This window comes from Artibeus jamaicensis, unplaced genomic scaffold, assembly GCF_021234435.1.
Source record: "Artibeus jamaicensis isolate MK-2021 breed Jamaican fruit bat unplaced genomic scaffold, CSHL_Jam_final contig_233, whole genome shotgun sequence".
Lineage (NCBI taxonomy): Eukaryota > Metazoa > Chordata > Mammalia > Chiroptera > Phyllostomidae > Artibeus > Artibeus jamaicensis.
Genome location: NW_026521486.1, coordinates 47370347 through 47393772, shown reverse-complemented (window position 1 = coordinate 47393772; position 23426 = coordinate 47370347). Strand labels below are relative to the sequence as shown.

Here is a 23426-nt window from a genome sequence, read left to right as displayed (position 1 = left end):
CAGGGCCCTCTGCTTCAGGCCTGAGATCTGCCCTGTTCCATTATCTCCTCCTGCAAAGCCTCCTCCACCCATCCACCCCCGACCGAGATTATAGACCTCAACTGTCTCCAACTGCTCTGATTCTCAGGGATAAGGCTGGACCCCTGTCCCCACTCCACACAGCCCCTGGCCACCCCCACCTCTGCCATCACACAGTGTGAAGGGGAAGCTGCCTGCTTCTTTGGGAGCGGAGGAGCTGGGGGAGCCAGAGTCCTGGGAGCTGAGGGACCAAGGACTAGGGTGGCCAGGACACTGCCCCCAGCCCCCCGTGGCTTCCAAAGCTTGAGGAGGAAAGCCGGTCTCTGAAGGGGGGATCCGGTCTCCCTCGGTCCCCTCTGGACTCGCTGCGGTTGAGCCTCTCTCGCCTCTGTGTCTCGGGCACTCTGCAGCTTCTGCCTCGTTCTCAGGCAGCTCTTCCCCACCCCCAGAGCACACCTGGCTCCTCACATCAGATAACCCGACCACAGCAGCTCCCCTCGCCCAACCCCGCTTCTAGCAGCCCCCTTAGTCCCCTTCTCGCCCCTCGCTCTCTTCCTCCCCCGCCTCCCCCACTTTACAGCTCCCCAGGCTCACCTAGATTCCCCTGGGGAGGACTGGGGGCCCCCAAAGCCTTACAGCCTCATTGGAGTAATGAGGGTGTGAAAGACAACTCCTCTTACCCCCCAACACACACACACACACACACACACACACACACACGCATGCATGGTGGAAACTTTATACCCCTGTGCCCTGTGGGAAACAGAATGAGGGGGAGGGACCTAGGGACCAGCAGCCCTGAGGTATGAGGAAAATCCAGCCTGAGGAAGTGAGGGGGTGGGGGGGTTGCAGAAAGGGGCTGCCTCTGGGGCTGGGGGTTCCACAGCTTCCTGCTTCTGGCAAAGAGAAGCTTCTTCCCTTTTCCAGGGCTTCCTGCTTGCATAAGGTCAGCTTAAGTCCTAGGGCTAGAGGCCTTCCTCTGGCCAGGGTCTGGTCTGGGGAAGCAGATGGCTGTGATCTGGGCCACCAACAGCCCCAGCCCCTGCCTCCCCCTCCCCACAAAAGGCCACAGAGGGAGGAGCTGGGGTGGGGGTGGAGGTGGGCTTGAGGGATGCTGGGTTCAGGAAGCGGGGATGAGGGTGAGAGCTGGGCAAGGGGAGTGGTGGGCCACAGGAGGGAGTGGGCCGGGGACTGGCGGGTGCCTGGGAGCCAGGGCTGGAGGTTCTAATGCCTCTTGACAACAAATGAATCATAGGCAAATTATGTGGAAATGATGGCGTAAATAAAGACGTGTTATTTCAAGGCCCTGGTTTGTCATTGTAGGAAGAGAACTGAGGGGGGAGGAGCAGGATGCTTCCCAGGCCGGATGGTGCCGTAGGTGGGGGCCCAGGTAGAGTTCCTGTGGGGGGTGGTGGAGGTGATGGCCCACTTACATCTCATGTCACCTTCAGGTTGATGTGAAATAGCAGGTGGCCGACCACAGCCCGCCAACCCCTCCCCACAGCAGAGCAGCCCGCAGTCCCCTAGCTCCTTGGCGATCCCCCCAGCCCTCCCCTAACCTCACTGGGGCCACTGCTACCCACACATGCTGTTCCCTCCCCCAGTACCTGCTCTTGACTTCCCTCTGTCCGTCATGGGGGGGAGGCTGCCCTTCCAGGACCAGGACAAGGTCTTGCTGGCAGCCAGTTGAACTTCCAGAGCTCCCAGTGGACAGAGTAACTTTTGAACCCAGACAGAAAACCTGGGCGTTTTCCATCAGAACAGGGCTGAGCTAATCCCCACAACGACAGTGCCTGGCTCATGGACAAAAGGCCCAGTACCTACCTATCCCTGCGAAACAAATACACTCATGCCTCCATGAGGATATCAGGGCCCTCCTTGTTGCCAAGTCGAGGCTTCTGGTCAACCCTCTTCCCCACTCTCCACGGCCCTTCGCAGTGTTGACAATTATTAAATAACCAGAAGAACGTGCACAGTCGTACCACCTTACATAACCAGTGCCTGTTGCATGAGTTTCCTCTTAATCTTTTTCTCTATGCTTTTTTTTAATACAGTTGCTATCACGGGGCGTGCACAAGTCTATATTCTCCTGTGATGCTATTTTGCATTCATATGCATCTGTTTAACAGCTTCATCATTTTCTATTAAGTGGAAATACAATTTGCTTCACAATTTTCCACCTGTAGGTGTTCAAATTGTTTCTAATTTTCCACATTACAAATAGTGTGGTGGTGAACACCATTATGCACTTATTCCACTCCCTGCTCCCTGAATTTTGGCTATAGAAATCTAGTTTGGGTACATTGGGTGGAGTGATTGAGCCAAAGGGTAAAAACATTTTATAGCTCTTACTATATGTTGCCAAGCTGATTTCAAAAGAGGTTACACCACCAAAAACAACATGCGCATTTCACCACATTCTCACTGATGTTTGCAAGTGGCTTCTACCTTGATCTTATTTTAATTGGCACTTTGAACATTTCCCTACCCTTGCTGACTAGCTGTGTTTCCTCTTTCCCTGAAGAGTCGTTTCTGTGCTTTGAACTTTAGTCTACCACTTTTTTAGTGTTTCTTATCAATTTGTGTGAGCTCGCGCTAGAAGAATGATTCTAAAGCATTGTCGATTGCAGGTGAGCCCAAACGCTCCTTCCTGACATTTTCTCCCACTTTGGAGTCAGACACTGGACTTCCTCTTGCTTCATTTAAATCTCTGACTGGGCCCACCTGAAATCTTTGTTTTTACAAGTGTCTGTATTTAGCCTTCTTCCAGGTTCCCTTCATTCCCCTCCTCTCCTTTCTTCTCTGTGCCCTCGTGGTCTCATTCACTCCTACCTACAAGTCCAGCCCTCACTAATGATCCCGAATCTTTATTGGTCCTGCCCCGCCTCACCATTCAGAGCTCCAGAGAGCAACCGTCCACTCTACCCCTGCTCCCCCGAGACGGTCCCACCAGCATCTCCACTCCATGTGTCCGCAGCTTGACTCTGTATTCCCCTCCCATTTAGCTTCTCCTCTTGTATTCCCCTCACTCTGCTGCCCAATACCTGTGGGCCGGGTGGGTGTTTGGAAGGAGAAACAGGGTAGAGGAAACGAGATTCTGTCAACCTCCAGCTTAGACGAAGATTCCTGGGAAGAGGAGGAGGAGACCAGCTGTGTAAGATGCTGCTCTGTGATTCAGTTTCCCGGCTCGTCTGTATAACAGGACTGGTTCCAGGTCTGGAGACAGATGCTTGAAAGGAAAAGTGGGTGCTGTCCTTCCTCCTAGACCTAGAGCAAAGTAACTCTCAGCATTGACCTCACTGGCCTCCTCTTCCACTTCTTGAACCTCTTCTCCAGCAAGAGACTAGAAAGGCCAAAGAAGAGGTTAAGCTGCAAGTTGTGAAAGCCTGTGCTGGTCACTACGGTGGCTGTGAGCCCCCGGGTGCGGCTGAGCACTCGCAATCTGGGTAGTTAGAGCTGAAATGGGCCACGAGTGTGAAGTCCAAACCGTATCTCCAACCTCTCCAACCTCTAAGTCGTCCAACCGACTTAGTATGAAAAAAAGGATGTAAAATAGTAACAATTCTTTTGATTATATGCTGACATGACAACATTTTACATATATTAGGTTAAATAAATATACTATTAAAATGAGCCTCACCATTTACTTTTACTTTTTTAAAAGAAAATTGAAAGTTACGTCCGTGGCTCATATTCTGTTTCTATTGGACGCTGGGGGTCTAGACCCTCCCTGCGGGCGAAGCACGGGGGCTCCAGGATGGGAGGCGAGGACAGGTCACGACAGGTGCAGACTCGGACCTCCCTGGAGACACCACAGGACAGACCCTCAGGAGCCCAGGGGCCCAGGCAAGGCAACATTCCCAGGATAATTCCTTTAGCCCTGGACTTCACGAGACCCTCCGAGTTGGGGCTTGGCTCTCCAGAGCTTGTCTCTGTGGATGCCCTGTGACTCCAGACAGTCACCCAGAGCAGCCCCAGAGCTTTGGACCTCCTCGGCTCCGCAGTTCCCGGGGAGGTTCTCCACCGCCCACTGGGGCCAGGCCTTGGGCCTCCATGCGAAGCCCAGAGGCATCCTTCCTCCAGTCTGGCGCCCTGGCTCCCACCCACCGGGCTCAGGCTCAGCCCACCTGTGGGCTGGGAGGGGCTGAGAGAGGGAGGCGGGCTTGACCCACCCCTGGGCCGTCACAGCCCTGGGCCTGTAGATACATTGGCTGGATCGGTGGATGCATTTATGCTCCATTTCTACTGCCTGTCCTTCCTGTCATCCCACAGATACGGGAACAGAAAGGGGACAGGAGGGAGCAGGGACGCAGGCACAGCCCACTGGGCTGCCCTTCTCTGCTCGTTTCTCTCCTGCCTGTGGGAGGCATTGGAAGGCACCAGCAGCTGGGGCCACGGACTGCGTGGGTCTGCCCCTCCTTCTCCTGCTTAGCCGACTCCACCTCTCCCAGGTCCTGGCTGGGATCCGAAGGCCCCAGGCAAGTGGGGGAAGAGGAGCCACTCCTACTTTCCCAGCAGCTGCTGCTGCTGCCTCTTCCTGTTTTGCTAAAACTCTGGCTCTGGACCCAAGGGGGTGGGGGAAGTCGCCAGCCGCTCCCGCCCCCCAAAGGTCAGCCTCGTCCCCCTGGTCCTCTTAGCTAGTTATTTATAGCCCCCCAGGCCCTGGCTGAGGAGCTAGATCTCTCCTCCCTCAAATGTCAGCAGCTGTGGCTATTGCCCCAGGGATGCAGCCAGATGTGCAGATCACTCCAGATGTGCTATTGCCAAGGTTGGGGAGAGGAGGCAAGGCTCTGTCTACAGTCGGTTTGGGCATTCCCTGCAGCTGTCTGCCTCCCCTCAACTCTGAGGCAACTGGGACAATACCGCAGGACCCTGGGGGGGCTGGGGAAGGTTCCAAGTAGTGCACCCATTCCCTCAGCCCAGCCAAGCCGCCCTGCACACCCCAGGGGGTCAGCTTAGACTAGAGGACCATTTGGATTTCTTTGCGTAAATTAGGTCAGTATCACTGAAAAATCATTGACAATGAACTTGTTTCTGCCGCTCAGAGGGACAGAAGACAGGACGCTGTCCTCTGTTACTAATGTCAGCATCGAGCTCCACCCCAAACAGGGCCCCGCGTGCGCCAGGCTCTGTGCTGAGCACTTCGCGTCCTGATCTCGGGAGAGGTCACAACAACCCTAATATGGCAGGCGTTTCACACTCGGGTTTGCAGATGAGAAACTAAGCCTCAGGAGGTCAGATTTCGTGCTTAAGATCACACAGTGGTTAGGGGACAAACTCCAAATAGTTGCTTTTAATCATAATATACCACTGCCTCCCTTTACCATTTCTCTACGGGGGTTCCCCCCTCCCCCCAGAGAGAGGGGAAAGGGAGAAAGAGAGGGAGAGAAACATCCAGGTGTGGTTGCCTCTCACATGGCCCCACTGGGGACCTGGCCCGCGACCCAGGCATGTGCCCTGACTGGGAATTGAACTGGCGACCCCTGGTTCACAGACTGGCGCTCCATCCACTGAGCCACACCAGCCAGGGCCCTCTACAGGTTTTTTAATGATTCCTTAAAGGCTCACTGTGGAGGAGCATAGAGCTTTGAAGGAATGGCCCAAGGGTAGAGTGGCCTTGTGTCTCGGCTTCTCTCAGCCTCCCTCTCCCTCCCTCGCCCTCCTAGCCCCAGCTGCTCAGGCCAAGCTGGAGTAAAGTGGAATCACTGTCCCAGCGCAGAGTGGGGCAGGTCAGAGTGGGACCAGTGCCACAGTCCAGAAGGACCGGCAACCAGTCTGGCCCCTTCCAACATGGAACTTCGGAGACTCTGTGAGCCCAGCATCTCCTCTGCACACAGGTCATTGGAGCCCCTGGTCTGACGGTTCTCTCACTCCAGGCTCTTTTTTATATTTTTTATTTTTGGCTGTATCCTGCTCTCCAGGAAATGATGGATTCCTCCATGGTAGGAACGGCGGCTTCACTTGCCTCTGTGCACAAGAATCTGGCACCGAGTAAGCAATAAATAAGTTCTAAGAGCCTAGTGGTGGTCCTATGGGGCTGGGGTACTTCAAGGTCTTGGCAAGGATACTCACTGCACCCTGCCCCCGGTTTCATAGCCACCCTCACCCCATTCCTCCCTCACCTCAGAGCTCCTTTCCTGCCTCCATCCCCCTGACATGCAGGGCGTGGCCCAAAGCCACCGCAAAGGCGCTCATGGGGAAGACAGGTGAGTGTCCTTAGGCCAGCGCCTCTGCCAGGTCTTCCCTGGAGATTTGGTGGCTGCGGGCAAGTGCCTCCTAAGAGGAACCATTAAAATTTGTAACAAAGTGGGACCCTGCGCTCCAGCCAAAATAGCCACTGGTGCTCCAGAGGGTCCTGTTGGGGACATGTAGCAAAGCTGAAGCCCCAGGTGCGCCAGTGGGTGGACCACAGCGTCCCTGCAGGGACCCACGGGAGAGAGTAATCGTGAGCTGGCTGCAGAAAAACATTCTGCAACTCGGACAAATTTCTTCTTGCTCACGATTAGAGTATGGCCTGGTGGCTGCGTTCCTGACCATAATCTCTGCTGGCACAGGCGTCCGCAGGGCTGGGCAGGGCCGGCGGTGGAAGCAGCGCTGACCTGGAAGCCGAGAAGCCCAAGTTCTGCCTGCTCCTCCTCGCTGACCGGCCATGTCCTCTCTGGTTATTTTCCCCTTGGGTCTTCAGCTTCCTCACTGTAAAAGGGGTGGTTTGGATTAGGTTAGGGTGTCATAAACTTAACCACACTCTAGAGTTACCTGAGAACTACAGATTATTGGGTACCCCTCACCCCAAAGAGTCTAATCGGGTCTGTGAGGCAGCCTAAGAATCTGCTTTCTTGGGTTCTTCTCAGTGATTTTGATGTATTATCGGGCTTGGGGGACCTATAAACTAGATACTCTTATAAATCACTTGCGCTCTTAGGAGCAAAGATTCTAGTAAATGGAATGGCCATATCAAGAGGTTTCGGTGCGGCAAGGTTTTTATCAGAGGGCAAGTGAGGGGATGATGATGATGATTGTTATTATTCTGGCTCTATTGTTATGAGAGACATGGCAGTGCCCCCATCTGTTCGTTTCCATCACTCATGAGGCTCTGGCTTCGTGGGGCCCTCACTCACCTGCAGGTTGGGGTGGGACTGGGAGAGAAGGGAAGGGAGGCATGGGGCCTTCTCTGGTGGGTGAGGCCTCTTGGCAAAGGAACCTTTCTTCCCCTCTCTCCTGGGTGGAGTTTGGCTGGATGGGCTCTGGCACCGACCTCCGGGGCCGAGAGAGTGTCTTCCCACTGATATTCCTCCCCACCTTCTCATCTCAGCGGCCTCAGCCCCGGGGACTGCCCCTTCTCCCCTTCCAGCCCGGACTTCCTCCCCAGTCTCCCTCAGTCCTCGGCAGCCTCATTCCAGAGCCTGTTAATCTGTTTGCCACCCCTCTGCTTCCTCGCCTCGCCCTTGCACATGCCTTTCTCCCTACCTGGAATGTCACCCCCCTGCCCCCACACTGACTCACATTTCTGGGCTCCTGTGAAATCCAGCTCCACACTCGCCGGCTTCACTCCGTCCAGGATCTGCTCAAACCTTTCGTCTTTGCTGTGTATCCATCGGAGTCACGAAATCAGAAAACAATTTTAAACTCAGAATAGTAAGTAGCAATGATCTAAGCCAACTCCCTCATTTGACAGATGAGAAAACCGAGGCCCCGGGAAGTTATGTCTCGGCCGGGGTTGCACAGAGAGTGAGATTTTTAAAATAGTTGGCTTCCTGAAAGACTCTCAAGTATTTTATGTGTTTGTTTTGTTCCCTCGCTACTCTGTGATCTATGTGAGGGCAGAGGCTATGTTTTTGTTTTTGCCTTTAATGTTCTTTATCTCCATGATGGCATGTGTGTGTGTGCTGTGCCCAGGGCTAGAGTAAGCAACTATAATACTTATAATGCTATAAGTATTATAATGCTATAAGGACACGAATTCTAAAACTCACAGTGGTCCAAAGTTTTGCATTAGTTGTGCGGTCTCAGACCAGCCCACCGAGGGAGGTAGCCAAATTCTTGTTATTTTACAGAGCAGGAAACTGAGACTTAGAAGGTGAGACCCAGGAAGTTAATGGCAGAACCAGGCCCAGAACTCAAGTTCCCTGGCCCCCAGGCCCAGCCCGGGAGCCTTACCACCCCCAGTGCCTTTCCCCAAGCTCTGTCCTGAGGTTCCCAGTTGAGCACCTGAAGTGGTCAAGAGGGTGACCTCTGCCATCTTGGGCATGCAGTGCTCCTTCTTTGCCCTAGGGTTGAGGAGAGCCTGTCTTTGGCTTCCTGCCCCTCCCCATCCTGTCCCTCTGCTTTCCCCTCGTGTCCCCCCACAGCACTGTTGGCACATAGACACACACGAACTCAGAACTGCAGGTGTCTAGGGCAACAAACCACAGGGGAAACCACACCACCTTCGTTGACACTGGAGGGAGGGAGGGGTACGGGAGGGGACTTGCTTAGTTCTCTCCACCTGCCACAGTCCGCACGGTCATCTGGCCTTTCCGACCAGAGCCATGTGGGCTCTTGGCCACGCCCTGGCCTCCGCATGATCTAGCCACCCAATTCTGGCCTAGGAGGATGTATCACTTCTTCTCCCAGCTCCTGAAGTCCTGGATGAGGGTCTGCCTGGCTGCACCCCAAAGCCACACAACAGCTCCCCCACCCACCACCCGCCTAATCCTAGCCAGAAAACTTCTGTAGCTCCCTAACCCTGCCCGTGCAATACAACCGAGAAAGGCAGGAATGAGAGATGAGACCACAGGGCTGGGGGGAGTGAGGGAGAAAACTTGGCATCTAGGACGCCACACACAGGTCGGCTGGGACGTCAAAGAACCAGGTTGACGCTGGGGTGGAAGACCTGGAGGCAGCTTCTCCACTGTTTTGACCTGCTAGAAGAAATTGCACAGGTTCTGCATCAGATGGATTCAGGATTAAGTCACTTACTGGCTCTATGGCCTTGGGCAAATCATTTTGTCTTTTTGAGCTTCAGTTTGCTTGCTGAAACAATAGGGATAATGATGAAATATAAGTGAAAGGGCCTTGAACAGCCTATGATACAAAGGAGACACTCAATAAATCCTAATTATCTTCTCTCCCTCCCTCTCTTCCTCCTTCCTTCCTTCCTTCCTTCCTTCCTTCCTTCCTTCCTTCCTTCCTTCCTTCCTTCCTTTCTTCAACTTATTATATCTGGTCCCATGAAACCTTATATATGGAGTTGGGGAAGTATATCCCCTATTAATCTGCACGTCTAAAACCCTGAGTATTGGCATTTGATACCAGGTTCAGAGACTGGGATGCGAGACCCACCCCAGCCCAATGAGATGGCTGTCCTCAGAGACCCCACCAGGCTTTGGGGCCCGAGTGCTTTCTGATTGCCTTTGTGGAGAATGTATGGTAGTGTGGGCTGGGGATGGATTGTGGCTTTGTTACTGAAAGAAAGCTGTGCCCTGGCTGGTGTGGCTCACTTGGTTAGAGAGTAGTCCCACAAACTGAGAGATCGTGGGTTTGATTCCTGGTTAGGGCACATGCCTAGGTTGCAGGTTCAGTCCCTAGTCTGGGTGCTTAAGAGAGGCAACCAATCAATTAATTGATTGATGTTTCTCTCTCACATCGATGTTTCTCTCCCTCTCTCTTCCTCCCTTCTCTTCTCTCTAAAATCAATAAGCATGTACTCTGGTGAGGATTTTATACATATAAAGGAAGGAAGGAGGGAAGGGAGGAAGGAATGAAGAAAGGGAGGAAGGGAGGGAGGGACAGGAGTGATCTCGAGCCCTAAGGTCTGCACCAGATGACTTGCTGGAGCTTCGTATCTCAGCGCAAGGTGGACACCCAACAGTGTGTGTTGAATGAATGAAAGTCCCCATCACTTACTGGCTGTGTAACTTTGATCAGGTTTCTTAACCTTTGTTAAGAAAGGCTCATCATGAACATAACAAGGATTATTGTTAAGAATAAACGATCTAATGTTTGCCAAGGGCATCAAGGGGATAATATAGGGCTACTACATGGTGAATAATTAGGGGAGAAAAAAACCCCAGAACAAACAAACGAGCAAACAAAAACAGCAAAGTATGGGAAGGAGAGGAAAAAGAAGCAGAAGCGGATGCCTTCAGGCTTTGTACTGGCCGGAGAGCCCAAGAAGACTAGGAAGAGACAAGGCAGGCCCTACGGAGGCTGCGGCTGAGCTTACAGTCTGTGCGAAGCCTGGGCTCAAGAACTTAAAAAAAAAAAAAAAAACTTCCTATGGTAACCGGGGCAGAGGCAAGAGAGGTAGCTTGTACTTTTCAGTCTCCTGTCTCTTGGGGTTCTTGGAGGCTCTCTAACAGATCCCAGCAAGGAACATCTGACTTAGAAACTGGCTTAAGACTCTGCCATGGGGAGTGGGGGGTGTGAAGTGGTAAGTAAAGCTGGCAAGGGAGGGAGGGGTGCAGTCCAGCTTCCCACATGCAGGCTTCACATGCTGTCTCTCTCCCCGTCTGTACTTCGGGGGCAGTGAGTCCTGGTGTGTGGCGAAGGCTGTGTGCTGGGTACCATGGGGATCAACAGAGCGGCGGGAGATACCGTTTGGCTCCAATCTCTCAGAACTCAGTGATTAGGCCAAAAAGGAAAAAAAAGGCTCGCGAATAAATACATGACTGATACACATGGAAGGAATGAGCAAATAAGGGCCCGAATTCAGCCCAGAAATAACCACAGGAGTCCTGGGGGTTTAGGAAAGGGCATTAGGGGGTAAAAGGAGAGAGACAGCAGGGGAAAGGCTGAGACTCTGAAGTAACCAAGCATTTTTTTCTAAAGGCTGTGGGCACAGAGGAAGGATCTGGAAAGAGACTGCTCTGGTTTGGAAGTGAGGGCTGGGAAGAACACACCTGAGGTGGAAGACTGTGTATCTTGCAAAGTCAGCATGGGGACTCATGGGGAAGGAAGGAGTATATTGGAGGTGCCCAGCTGGGATAGGGTCCTTGAAGGCCATGAACATCTGTCCCAATTCAGCAAATTACCCGGAGGGAACTTGAATTCTGTGTGAGGTGTTTAGCAAGACCTGACAAGAAACACAGCCATGGCAAAGGCGGCAGCAGGGCTCAGGAATGTCCACTCCTGAACATTCTTGAGAGGAAGGAGAGTTGAGATGAGTAGACAACAGACTAGGTGGATCAAGGTCAATGTAGACAGACTGATGGCATGGTTGGGGCCCTATGACAGAAGGGAAGAGCCCTCTGGCTGTGGGACTCAGGGAAAGGCTCCCAGAGAAGTTGGTATAGGCTTGAGGATTGGAAGGATTTGAACAAGAGGAGAAAGGGACTGTGAGAACATCGATGGTTGGAGGGAACACAGTGAGCCAAGGTGAGGGATTGGGAAAGAACGAGAACACGAAGGGGAGCAGCCAGCAGCCCACTTTGGCCAACATAGAAATAGTAATAGTAGCAACTAACATTATAGAGCTCTAAGTACCAGCAGGCACTGGTCAGAAAAGCAGAAAAAAAGACAGCGGTATGTGCGGTATGGTGCCATGTGGCAGGAGGGCCTGAAGGCCAGCAGAGAACTGTGAGGGTAAGTTAACAAGTGCACTCACGGCCTGCTGAGTGAGTGCTGGGACAGGAAAGGGACTGAAGTAGACAATCAGTTGCTAGAAATCCCAGGTAGCAACAAGAGGTGAGGCTGGACCTACACTTGTGGGAACTAGGAGTCTACGGTCAGCAGTTAGACCTCTGTGTGGCCAAGCCCTCCTAGGCCACTGTGGACTCTTGTTTCTTCTCTGTCATAGTTCTGCCACTGGCTCAGCCTCAATTTCTCCTTCTGTGGAATCGTGAGACTCTTGGGGTTCCTAGGATTAAGGGAGGGCTCTGTGAGATGGAGGTCGCATTCTGCCTTCCATCAGTGATGCCTCACAGGAGAGGAGAGACCCTCTGTCCCACTTCTCCCTTTCCCAGGGGCCACCCTGTCCAACCTAGCAGATTGCCAGAGGCGACAGAACTGATAGGCTAGGTCAGGGAGCAGAGTGGTGAGGTCCTCAGCCTCTGACCCCTGAATCTGACCTTCTGCTAAAAGGGGTGGGGGGGGCAGTCAAGGAGGGCTGCTGAGCAAAGCCGGCAGGAGCTGAGTTTATTAGCTGAGGGAGGGCTGGAGGCGGCCGCATTCCGACTCACAGACTGGAACATTTCTGTGATCCGCTGTAATGCACTGGGAGACACTGGGCACATTGCTGAAGTTTGACTCATAGGGACCGGGAGGGGGGTGGGGAGGAGAGTTGTGGGGGGAGAGGAATGGGAGGAAGAGAGGAAGAAGAGAGGAGGGAAGGAAATCCCTCGAGAAATTTCTTTAAAAAAAAAAAGGAAACTTAAAGTCCGCACCGCCCCCATCCCCTTTTCCTTTTAATAGGAACAGGCTGGACCCTTCTGTTCCCCTCAGCAGGCGTTGGGTGGGGGTTGGTAAAGGGGGAGGGCTGGGCAGTGATTCAAATCAAATCCTGGAACTTTCTCAGGCAAGTCATGCAAGAAGAAGGGGTCTGTCTGAGATTCCTTGCGTGGGACTTGGGACTCCACGCGTGTCCAACTGTCCTTAAGTGTGACTGTTTGTTCGTGGACTATACTTGTCTGTACTTGTGCGCGCGGGGGTCCTTCCCTGAAGTGTGTCTGCGTAAGTGAATCTAGCCCCGTGTAAACATGGATGTATGTCCCTGTTGTGTATGCATGGCACCAGGCGCTCAGGTAGCCGGGTTTCCGGGAATTGTGCGCGGGTCGGTGCGCCGCAGCTCCGGCTGCACGGCACGCAGCGCGGCTACATCGAGCGGATCCGGGCGAGTCCCGCGTTCCGGGTCCGACGCTGCCTCCCCGGCCGCGGTGTGTCCGCCACCGCGCGGTGCAGCGTCTGCCGGGGCGGTGTGTCCCAGGGCCGCCAGCGCCGGCCCCCTCCCTCCCCTCCCCCTTGGCCCGCTCTCAGCCTCAGATAAAGCATTTCCTTCCATTGTCATCCTACCCGGCTGGCCCGGCTGCCAGGGCCCTCCCCCTCCCGGCCCCCTCCCTTCCTCTCGCCGTCTCACAGTCGTTCTGCAGCCTCCGGCGACTGGGGGGATGTGAGGCCGGCGCCCCAGCCCCCTGTCCCGCCATGAGCCCCCCGCTTTGAGGGCCCCGGCCCCTGGATGCACAGTCCCGGCGCTGGTGAGTACCGGGCTGCTGCCCCCCTCTCCGCCCGCCCCGCCCTGCGCGGCGCCCCAGCACCAACCGCCCGGGCTCGGGCTCCAGCTCGGGCTCCCGTTCGGGCTCGGGCTTGGGCTCCAGTTGCCCCACGGCCCAGTCTAGCGTGCGCCCCCCTGACCGAGCCCGCTCCACCCGGCTCCGAGGGACTCTGGCAGGCTCCGGGCCGGGGCTTGTTCCGGGGCCGGAGTGCTCGGGCCTCCCGCTGGGCGCCCACATCCGCCCGCCCTAGGGCAGCGACAGGCCCGAGGGAGGGGAGTTGGAGGCCCGGGGCCGCTTGATGCTTGAGCCTGGGGTCTCATCACTCCCATTCCTGGGAAGGACGGACGAAGGGACCGGGGAGGAAAGAACGGCCGCCGCGGCCCCAGGAGGGGGCGGTGCTCTGGGGCGGAAGGTTTGGAAGCGCAAGGGCAAAGGGCAAAACCCACTGAGTTGGGGCTGGGTTCGCGGCACTGGACCTTAGCACCCCCATCTCGTGGATCCCCGTAGGGCCTTGCACCGACCCATTGGCTGGGGGAAGGTGATTCCCTCGATGGAGGGTCCTGAACTGGGAGGTTTGCCTGAGCACTGCCTCCCACCCTTGCTCACCCATTAGGGTGAAGAGACACCTGTGCCCAAGTGAGTTATAGAGGGACCGGCAGAGGTGGGGACCACAGGCTCTGTCTTGAGTGGCGGGGGACAGGATGTGCGACTCCCCCACCCCACGCCTGGAGTCAGATGGTGCTGGGGAGTATTAGAGCAGGCTGAAAATCTGGTAGCTGGGCTGGGCTCTGGCAGGCAGAGTTCTAGACCTGTGGGGCTGGGAGAGAGCCCTCTGGGGCCTGCGGACCCGCCACCCCCATTTCCTTCCCTCTGGCTGCCCATTTGGATCTGACCTCGCCAACCACTGTCGCTCCTCCCAAGTCCAGGCCATCCCCTTGTCCCCCCTGGCAGTCGTGCATACCTGGAGGCCCCCCCCCCCATCTGAACACTGACTGTCTTGCTGCTGCCCATCCCTCTCCACACACCAATTCAACATCTGCTTGAGGCCCGCTTGGCCTGCCAATTTCTAGAGTGTGAATGGGACTTTGGATCTTAGTGGCCCTGACCACTCAACATCTGGACTGTCCAGCCTGTGGCTGGGATTTGCAGCTGGACCCAGAGGTCCAGATCCCCACTCAGGCACTGGGCTGAGAGAAGGAAAACTGTGACTCAGTTTCCTACCCCCTGATGGGGCACCTTGGCAGCCCATTTCTCCTCAACAGGACCCTGTCTGTGAAGTGGCTTCAACTGGCACATACACTTTTCTTTTCATGCCAACCTGCTTAGACTTCCCAGGCTCCTTTTGCAGCTTCTATAAGACATCTCACAGCTCCTCATTGTTTAGCATCTCCTCCTCTGCTCTGTGTTCTTTCTGCCCACCTCAGTTAATGAGTAATTTTCCTCTTTTCTGCAGTCGCTTCTGAGGGAAACTAAGGCACAAAGCAGGCCTGCTCTGTTGCATGCAGTGAACTGAGACTGGACCAGTGAACTGGACCTGCCAGGACTCCTCCCCTACCGTTAGTCCCCTGATGTCCCTGGCTCCCAGCAGGGCCAAACTCAGAGCTGCCTCTGTTGTTACATCTGGAATGGCCTGGGGAAGTGTTCTCCTGAGGCCTGTGTGTTTCTTAGCTTGAGCCTGTGGGTGGGTGTCTCTCTGGCCACCAGGTCTTAAACTGGGATCCTGAGGCTGGGGAGTTGCATTCAGGTCTTGCACGGACCCTCCCAAGCACCTAAACTGGTCAGTCTGCTTTGACACTGAAGTTCAGTTTCCTCATCAAATAAAATGGAGAGAGAATTTTAGGTGTGCTTCTCAGAGCACAGAGAGGGAGAGGCTGACTATAAAGAGAGGGATCGCTGTCCAGTGTGGGGACTGTTATGCACCTCCCCACTTCCTTCAGGGTGATCAGCCCCAGCTTTCATCCTTGGTGGTTTCTGGGACTGGGAGTTGGAATGTTCCTCCATCCCCTCCTTAATCCTGGTAATGGGAGTGAGAAACTCCTGCGTGGTGGGGGTGGTGGCCTTCTCTTGGCTGCAGGCATGCTTGCCCAAGGACCTGGAAGGCAGAAGTCTGTGTAACCCCTCCCTCCTCTTTGTTTTCTGTCCCCTGGCCTTTATTACTAGCTGGTAATTTAAATGTTGGCACGGACCTGAGGGAAGATGAGCTAATAATTCAAGGCCCAGGCTCACACAGTAGGGAATGGCAGGCCCCGTGGAGCTGGAACCAGACCTGACTCTGCCGGTGCCCATTCTCCTGGCCTTCTCCCCTGGCCTGGCTCAGGTCCTGCCCACGCCTGCCCCTCACTGCTCAGCCCTGGCCTGTCCACAGCCAGACTAGAAACGGGGCCTAAAGAGGGCCTAGGAGCTGGGGGGAGGGCATCGGTCCTCCCTGAGGCTGCAGGACTGCGTGTGTGTGTGTGTGTGTGTGTGTGTGTGTGTGTTGGATTTGTTCACTGGATGGGGCACTTCCTCTGGGGCAGGAAGCTTTGATTTCCTGTGGTGGGGGCCTTGGTAGGATTAGGAGTCGGGGGCTCAGCTCTGGGCCACCCCCAAGGATGTTGTTTGGAACCACAGAGGGGCAGACTTGCTGCATAAGGCTGCATCCCCCACCCCAAGGGAGGCAGGACAGAGCATCAGAGAGGAGGCCCGAGTGGAGGCTGGAGAAGGAGGCTGCGAGGCCACTGGGATGAGGGGGGCGGTGGGCAACACAGCAGGAAGCCTGGTCACCAGGTGACCCTGCCGGGTATTGTGTTTCCCTGTGATATTTCCCCCTGTTTCTGTGGTAACCTTCCCTGGGGGACCCAGGCCTTTGGGCTGCAGGAAGGTGCCTCCAGACAGCCCTTTCCTTAGAGGCCTGAGTATTAGGAGGAGTCCCTGCATTTGGCCACCTCCCTAACCCTTTCGGCTGCTGGGACCAGGGCCTTCAAATCTAGGCCAGTGGGCAGAGCAAGCACTGAGGGGTGGTTGGGTGGAGGCCCTTTGGCATCTCCTTGGGGTGGGGCGGAGGGGAAGAGAGGGACTGCTGGACCTTGGGGAGGGCTTTGTGCCTCCTGTCATCCCCTCTCTCCGCCGCCCTCCTTCAGCGTGTCCCCTACTGAGTGGAGGTGGAAAGCACTCTGCCTGGGGCGAGGGGTAGGGGTGGAGGTGGCAGAGGCGGGAGGGATGTTTTCATCAGCAGAGCACAGCTCCTCTGGTCCTGGACGGGTTCCCAGAGGCAAAATAAATTCAGGATAGCGTCTGTGTAGTGTGGGTCAGCATGTGATGGGTGTGTTTGCACACTGGGTGTGCGGGGCCCAGGCTGTGTTTGTAGATGTGGTTCTGTGGCAATTTGTGATCCGTGTGGTGGCTTTGTGCTGGGTCCTTTGGGAGCATGTACACATATAGTACAGATGTGTGTGATCTGTGTGGTGTATACCCTTGCAGGTTATGGCCCTGTGTGGGGTACGTGGTCATGTGTCCAGGGGGTGTGGACCTGTGCCGACATGGCTGTTTAATAGAAGTCCTGGTGTGGGCCGGAAAGCACCGTCTCCTTCACGGTCCTTAGGAGTCAGTTTGTGGACCATTTGTTGGGGAGTCACCTGGGAGTGTGTTCAAGAAAAATAAAGTTCCTCAGGCCCCATCCAGACAGATGCGGAATCTGCAGGGGCAGAGCCTGGGAGTGGGTTTTAACGTGTGCTTTAGGCAATTCTGGTGCAAAGCCATGTTTGAGGACTTGAGGACCATCGATCTGGGCCAGTCTCGTCATTTTTTTACTTTTGGAGAAACTGAGGCTTTTAGAAGATAACCCCATTTTGCCATGTATAATGCACTCCCATGTATAACGCACACCTACATTTTTGGCCCAAACTTTCAGGAAACAAATCTTTATTCTTAATTTCTACTTCAATTAATTCAATTTTTTACTTATGTATAAAACCGATGATTGTATTCCAGGGTATTATCTGTGCATTATAGATATCGTTATTTCTTTCTAGGGTTACACTTTTAATGCATAAGCATAAATTAAAAATTAGAAACATTTACATCGATACAGAATTAGTATTACCCGTGTATAATGCTCATCCTTATTTTCCCCTCAAAAATGCCTGGGAAAAAGTGCATATTATACACGACAGAAGACAGTGTGTGGGTTGTTGGAGGACGCAGGGCTCTTGAGAGGGAGAGCAAGACAAAACTCAAGCCTGTGAAGACTGGTCCAGGGTTTAGCCACATGCCCTCTGTGTGGGCAGGTATGCACACGTCCACCCCGGGTGTGACGCAGGGGACCAGGTGAAGCTGATGCACACACTCACTGGGCCTTGACCTCTCTCTTGGGGTCTCAGACTTGCTGACCTTGCTCTTCCTGTTATATCCTGCTTCCTCCTCCCTAGGGAAATCCTGAAACTACTGAGCACCAACACTAAAGATTATGTTGGCAACCAGGAGGCCCCATGTACTGAGCCCGTCATTCAGCTGTTCATCCATTCACTGGGTGCTTACTGAGCCTTGCCGTGTGCCAGGCACCGGGCACAGGTAGGCAGTGAAGATATAAGCAGAACATCTGACCTCGGGGAACTTCCACTCTAGTGGAGGAGACAGACAGTAACAAGTAAGCAAGTAGAGAAATGAGTAGATATATCTAGCTACACACTGTAATAAACTTTAAGAAGGAAATGAACTGGGTGCAGCAATAGAGAATAACAACGTGCGACTTACTTAGAAAGGGTGGCCGGGGAGGTTTGCTGCAGAAGGTGACACTCACACCCTCTCTCACCTCCCCAGACTACAGGCGAGCCCTCAGAGCGTTCAGAGCAGGCTTGGGACCTGCCTGGGTCCAGGATGGGGGACCTGCACTGCCAGCTTCTTGCTTGGCATGAGATACAGCAGGGTCTCCACGTCTCAAGCAGCCCCCAGAGGTTGGCCTAGGGCATAGGTGGCAAACGCAAGGCCTGTGGGTCGAATCCGGCCCTCCACCTTGTTTTATCCGGCCTGGCATCTTGTTTTATCCGGACCGGCACCTTGTTTCTACCCCAGCAGCAGCGCCAAGCTCCTCACTCCTACTTAAGGGGTAGTTGCATGTATACAGTCCTAAAATTACATTCGGCCCTTTTGAAGGCAATCGGGAGGCTGATGTGGCCCCTGGTGAAAATGAGTTTGACACCCCTGACCTGGGGGGAGAAGAAGAGGGAAGACATCCAAGCCACTCACTTGGTGGCTTGGGGCACCAGCCTTTCTGTCATGGCGCAGAGTCCAGGGCCCTGTGGACACCGTGGATGTTGGAAGGTGGCAGCCTCCCCGCAGGAGCTCTCCAGTGCCACCCCATTCCAGCCCCTCCTGCCCCGCCTTCCTCCCACCTCATTCCCTTCCTCCCCATCTCTCCACCTGGGAACCCCTATGCCAAGTCCCTCCCCTCTGAGTCTCGTCTTGGCTGCCTCTGTGGCCACTGGAATTTATTTACCTGGCTCAAGAATCACTGAGGAGAGAGGGAGGGGGGTCAAGGCTGAGAGAGGACCTGGGTCCTGGAAAAGAGGACAGAACCCTAAGGAGGGTTGGGGCCGGGCGGGGCAGGGCTGACCAAACACATCAGGGCAGGGGAAAAGGTGCGGAGGAATCCGCCCTGCAAACTGACGGAGATATCAGCTAGAAGGCCGTGCTTCCCGGTGGGTCCCCCTGCTGTCCTCCCCTTTCTCCCCTCGGGAAGTTAACTTTCTCATCAGCAAGCAGCCTGCAGACCCTCTCATGTCCAACCTCTTCTGGCAGCACCCAGAAGCTCCTGGCTGCAGGAAGGTGCAGCCCTTCCTTCCCTTAGCTGAGAATTAGAGGAGCCCTCATGTAAGAGAAGAGGCCCATCTGTCCCCGCCTCTGCTGGCATTCCACCCAGGCCTCCTTTAGGCTGCTGGTGCACAACCTCCTGGACTGAGTGCCTAGCTGAACCCTAGCCCCTCCACAAACCCCACAGCAGGGTGGGGAGGGGACTTCTCCTAATGAGGAGGGCCCTGGGCTAAACTCCCCCTCCCCGCCCTGTCTCCGGGCCACTTCCTTTTTTCCTCCGTTGCCTGCAGGGATTGGAACCCTGGTGGTTAGAGACCTCGGGCCTACAAGGCGAACCTGTGCCCTGGAGAGGATGAGGGGTGCTCTATTCCCATTCAGGGCTCTGGCCCTGCAGTCACCCCCGGTCCTCGAAGTTCCATACCCACCCCCACTCCCCCCAGCACCCAGGATGGCAGGGAGAAGTTGGGGCAGGCTGGGAGCCACAGGGTCGGAAAGAGCCCGGGGTGGGGGAATTTGGGACTGGGCTGAAACCAGCTTGTTTTGCTTGCCCCACAAACCTGCACGGGCATCCGCTGCGCCCTCTGGGGCGTTCAGGTTGTGGAACTGCTCTCAGAATGACAGACTGGTGGCACCCAGTTGGGGCAGGGGTGGGGGTGGGGTGAAGGCGGGGAGCCCCAGGCAAGGGGGAGCTGGAGGGTTAAAAATAGCAGCAGCCGGGTTTCAGTTAGCAAATGTGGAGGCGGGGAGTTGGAGGCGGGGCGGGTGGCAGGCAGTGTTTGCCCACAGCGCAGGGCTGTGTTTCCCCTGGGTCCCGGGAGTGAGTCACGGCGGAGCCTCCGAGGAGGTGCTGGCACCTCCACTGCGGCGCGAGGGGCGCGGCGCAGGCTGGTCTCTGGGGTCAGGAGGACGCGCTTCTTCCTTCCATGCCTTCAGGGCTATCTTGAGAGCGGAGGGGGGGGTGGATGTCAGATACTGGGGAAGAAAAGACCTGGGTTTGAATCCCAGCCCAATGGCTGCGAGAACTGGCACGAGGTTGCCAAGAGCTCCAGGTCTTGGTTTCCTGGTCTTGCAAGTGGACTTTCAAGTGGAGATTCTCTCACATGCATGTGTAAGCACTTGGTGGATTCTAAAGTACCCGACAGATGTTAATTAGCACCGTGGTTCTGCTGCGCCCAGTGCGGAGCTTGGCAGGAGGGCCTTCCCGTGAGGATGCAGAGGGAGGCCTGGCAGAGCTTTGCAGGGCCCTTCTTTCTCCTGCAGAGGGGCCCCCTGTGCCTCAGTTTTCTTCACCTGCAATGGGAAAATAGTAGTAGTTTCAGCCTCATGGAGTTGTTATAAAGATTAAAGTAAGTAACCTTAGTACCGTGCCTGGTATGAAGTCAGTGTACACAGAACATCTGTCATCATTATTAATGTTATTTTTCATATTTTTGAAGGTCAGGGATAGGGAATGCTGAAGACATGAAGAACAGAAACTGGGCCCAGCCCCAGTTCACAGAAAAAACCAGGCCAAATTCACTGTTCCAGATTCCTCCACCCATAAGGGCCCGGAGCAGCAGGCGTCTGGAGCCAGAAGTCGTAGGGTGGACGCCCTCTCTCTTTCACTTCACTGCTACCAGTGAGGCAGGGCTCCCGGGGACCTGAGGGTCTCCCATCCAGCTGGCACTGGGGAAGGACTGGGACGGGACCGCCCCCAATACCTTGCCAGCATCTGCTGGAGTGACCTTTTTGTTAGCCCCTCCCTGGCAGCTCAGAAGAGGAACATGAGGCAGAGGAGGGATGGGTCAGTGATGTCAGCAGCAAGCATTCCCGGCACGGCGGCCCTGGAAGAGGCAGAAGGCACTTCTCTCGGGAAATGATCAGTATTCAGCCTGCAGGCATTCACGAAGTCCTGACTTTGTGCCCTGCCCTGTGCTAGGTCCTCTGAATGATTCAGGAGAAGACGCTGGGTCATAGATCCTCAAAAGATACATGGTCCCAGAGTCAGTATGTAGAGTCGATGAAGACCCCCGTGGTCTAGGTCCCGGGGAAGCAGAGGTCGCATCTTGACCCTGCAACCCATTGGCTGTGCCACCTTATATTTATGTGTGTGAGCACATATATGTGTATTATTATAGAGGCAGACAAGCAAAAAATCCAAAACTAAGAAACACCACAGCCCCACCCCAGAGATCACTGCCATTTCATCTCAGGGCGGACCTTCCCATTTCATGCCTCGACTGCATTCGCTGCGCTTTTCACCAGGAGGAGGTGACGCCGTGCGCCCTGCTCCTCCAGTCAGTGCTCTCCGCCTTCTACTAAGGTGCATTTTCATTTCATCATTTCACCAAATTCCCAGTTGGCAAGAAACTGTCCTTCACAACTGGTTTGTCCAAATAGGCTCCCAGGACCAGGCCTCTGGCAGTTATGTTCCCTGAAGCCTGTGTGAGAGTTCTGGCTGGGTGTGCGATCCAGGGGACTCCAGCTCATCAGTCAGGGGCAGCCCTGGCCGCAAAAGGGCATCGTATCATCTGCAGAATCTGCCCTGCGGACCTCGGCCATCTTCTAAAATAACAGACAAAATGAGGGGGACACCAAGGCCTACGTGGGACGGCCATCTCGGGTGTATTTAGTGTCATCAATATTAATGCGGCTTCCCTGTCAGTGCCAGAATTCATCCATAGCTGGTTGCTATTCACAGACTCATACCAATGACACTTCAGGCCAAGGAGCAAGCCAGAATCCCCGCAGTGGCCTCCGCCTTCTCCACACCCAGGGGCAAGGGTGCCAACGGCCCTTTGGCTGTGTTCTTAGTCCCCGGGAGCCTGCCGTGAAGGTGGGTGTTTCCTTGAGCACTGCTGGGTGCTCCATCCCTTCCACCCCAGGTGTAGTGTGTGTGTGTCCTGAGAAACAGAGGGAGGGAGGGAGCAGGAGAGCGAGTCTTCCCGGGAGAATTTGCTCACTCTGATGGGGGACTTGCTGTGGTTACGCAACCTGCATTTATACTGGCCTGACGGTGTCCAGAGAGCCTATGATCCTCCCCCTGCAGCCCTGGGAGGTTCGCTGGGCTGGTTATGCCCTGCCGGAGGCAGAGCACAGGAAACAGTAAAATGGCAACACGTACATTAAAAAGCAGGGAAATATAAGATGGAAACAGGAGTGAAGGTGGGGCTGCAGAGTGCCTCCTGGAGACAAGAAAACATGTGAGGGACGCAGGCAGAGATTATTCTCGCTGCTTTTATTTTTTGTTGTTGTGGATGCTTTCTGGATGGAGGGCCAGCACACTGTGGGAACATGCTGGTCCTGGGAATGAGCCCCAGGCCTGCAGACGCTGGGCCCAGCTGGGCCCCAGCTGTGTCCTGTGGCCCTCCACGGAGGTGGGTGGGACCAGTTGTACACACCAGTGTGGTGATTATGAGCTTAGGTTCTGGGATCCCGGAAAACCTGCTTGCCGTCTGTGTGACCTCGGCAATCTTCCGAGCCTCTCTGAGCCTCAGTCTGCTCCTTTGTGAAAAGAGGATGACGACAGTGTCTACCTGACCAGGGTTGCTGGGAGGCCCAGGTAAGGCAGTCCAAGAGAGAGGCCTAGCTAGCTCAGGGACCAAAGCCCGGTGCACATTCCACACATGGTTGTCGGTCATTACTAATGTTAATTTGCAATTATACTATGGTCATCATTAATACTAATAGTGAAGTGACTTAAACTTTCCCCTGGCAGTCTCCAGGGTGGCCGAGTGGCCTCATGGGCGGCACAGGTGAGAGGAACTGAGGAAGGCCCCTTGGCCTTGGGGGGAGGCCGACAGGCAGGCAGGTGGGACTGGGGCTCGGACACAGCAAGGCAGGGTCTGGCCGAGGAGGGCCCAGAGGCCGGGGGAACAGCAAGGAGGGCAGGTGAATGAATATGAGACTTCTGAGGGGCGGAGAGGCTCTGAGAGGCAGCCCGCGACCAGCACGACCAGCACGCAGCACGCTTGCTGTCGGGCCAGCGCTGGCCCTGGAGAAAGACCCTCTGGGCCCTGGCTGCTGAGGCAGCAGGGGGCGGGGGAGTGGGGAGACAAAGGCAGAAGCTGACAAACCTCAACCCTTCTCCCCATATTACAGGTGGGGCCCCCATCCAGACCCTTCAGGAGGTTTTGATTGAGATAGGAAAGATGGTGGTTAGACATCCTAGTGAACTCCTATCTCAGGGATTGGAGCTTCTGGTGCCAGGGAGTGAGTAAGTGGGAATGCTTCTGGGGCCCGAGGAACCTGGGGCAGTCTGGACCAGGGGTGCTGGGACTGGGGGGGCCTGCCTGCTCAGGAATTCCCGAAGGGGCAGGCAGGCCCCCTGCTGTGAGGAGAAGGCTGAGGTGACAGGAAGTGGGTGCTGGCCTCCCCGTGCTCTGCTCTGCCCTCCTGCTCACACCTTCACAAAGGCAGGGGAGGGCTGAGTGGCAGGTCTGAGAGGCCCCCGGA

At 55.2% G+C, this 23426-nt stretch overlaps 1 protein-coding gene across 5 annotated transcripts in view; it reads left to right on the top strand.

Annotated features, from left to right (window-relative positions):
- Positions 1-7562: 7562 nt before the first annotated feature.
- The window catches only part of HDAC7 (histone deacetylase 7), a 41438-nt gene continuing 25574 nt past the window's right edge, over positions 7563-23426 (top strand). For 2 of the 5 annotated variants that reach the window (XM_037135523.2, XM_037135513.2), the window contains exon 1: positions 12987-13187. In XM_037135523.2, coding sequence (XP_036991418.2) covers positions 13169-13187 — 19 coding nt within the window. In that variant the 5' untranslated portion in view covers positions 12987-13168. Of the gene's footprint in view, positions 7654-12983; positions 13188-23426 lie in introns of those variants that run through there. The other 3 variants (XM_037135543.2, XM_037135519.2, XM_037135532.2) reach the window with 3 other exon arrangements.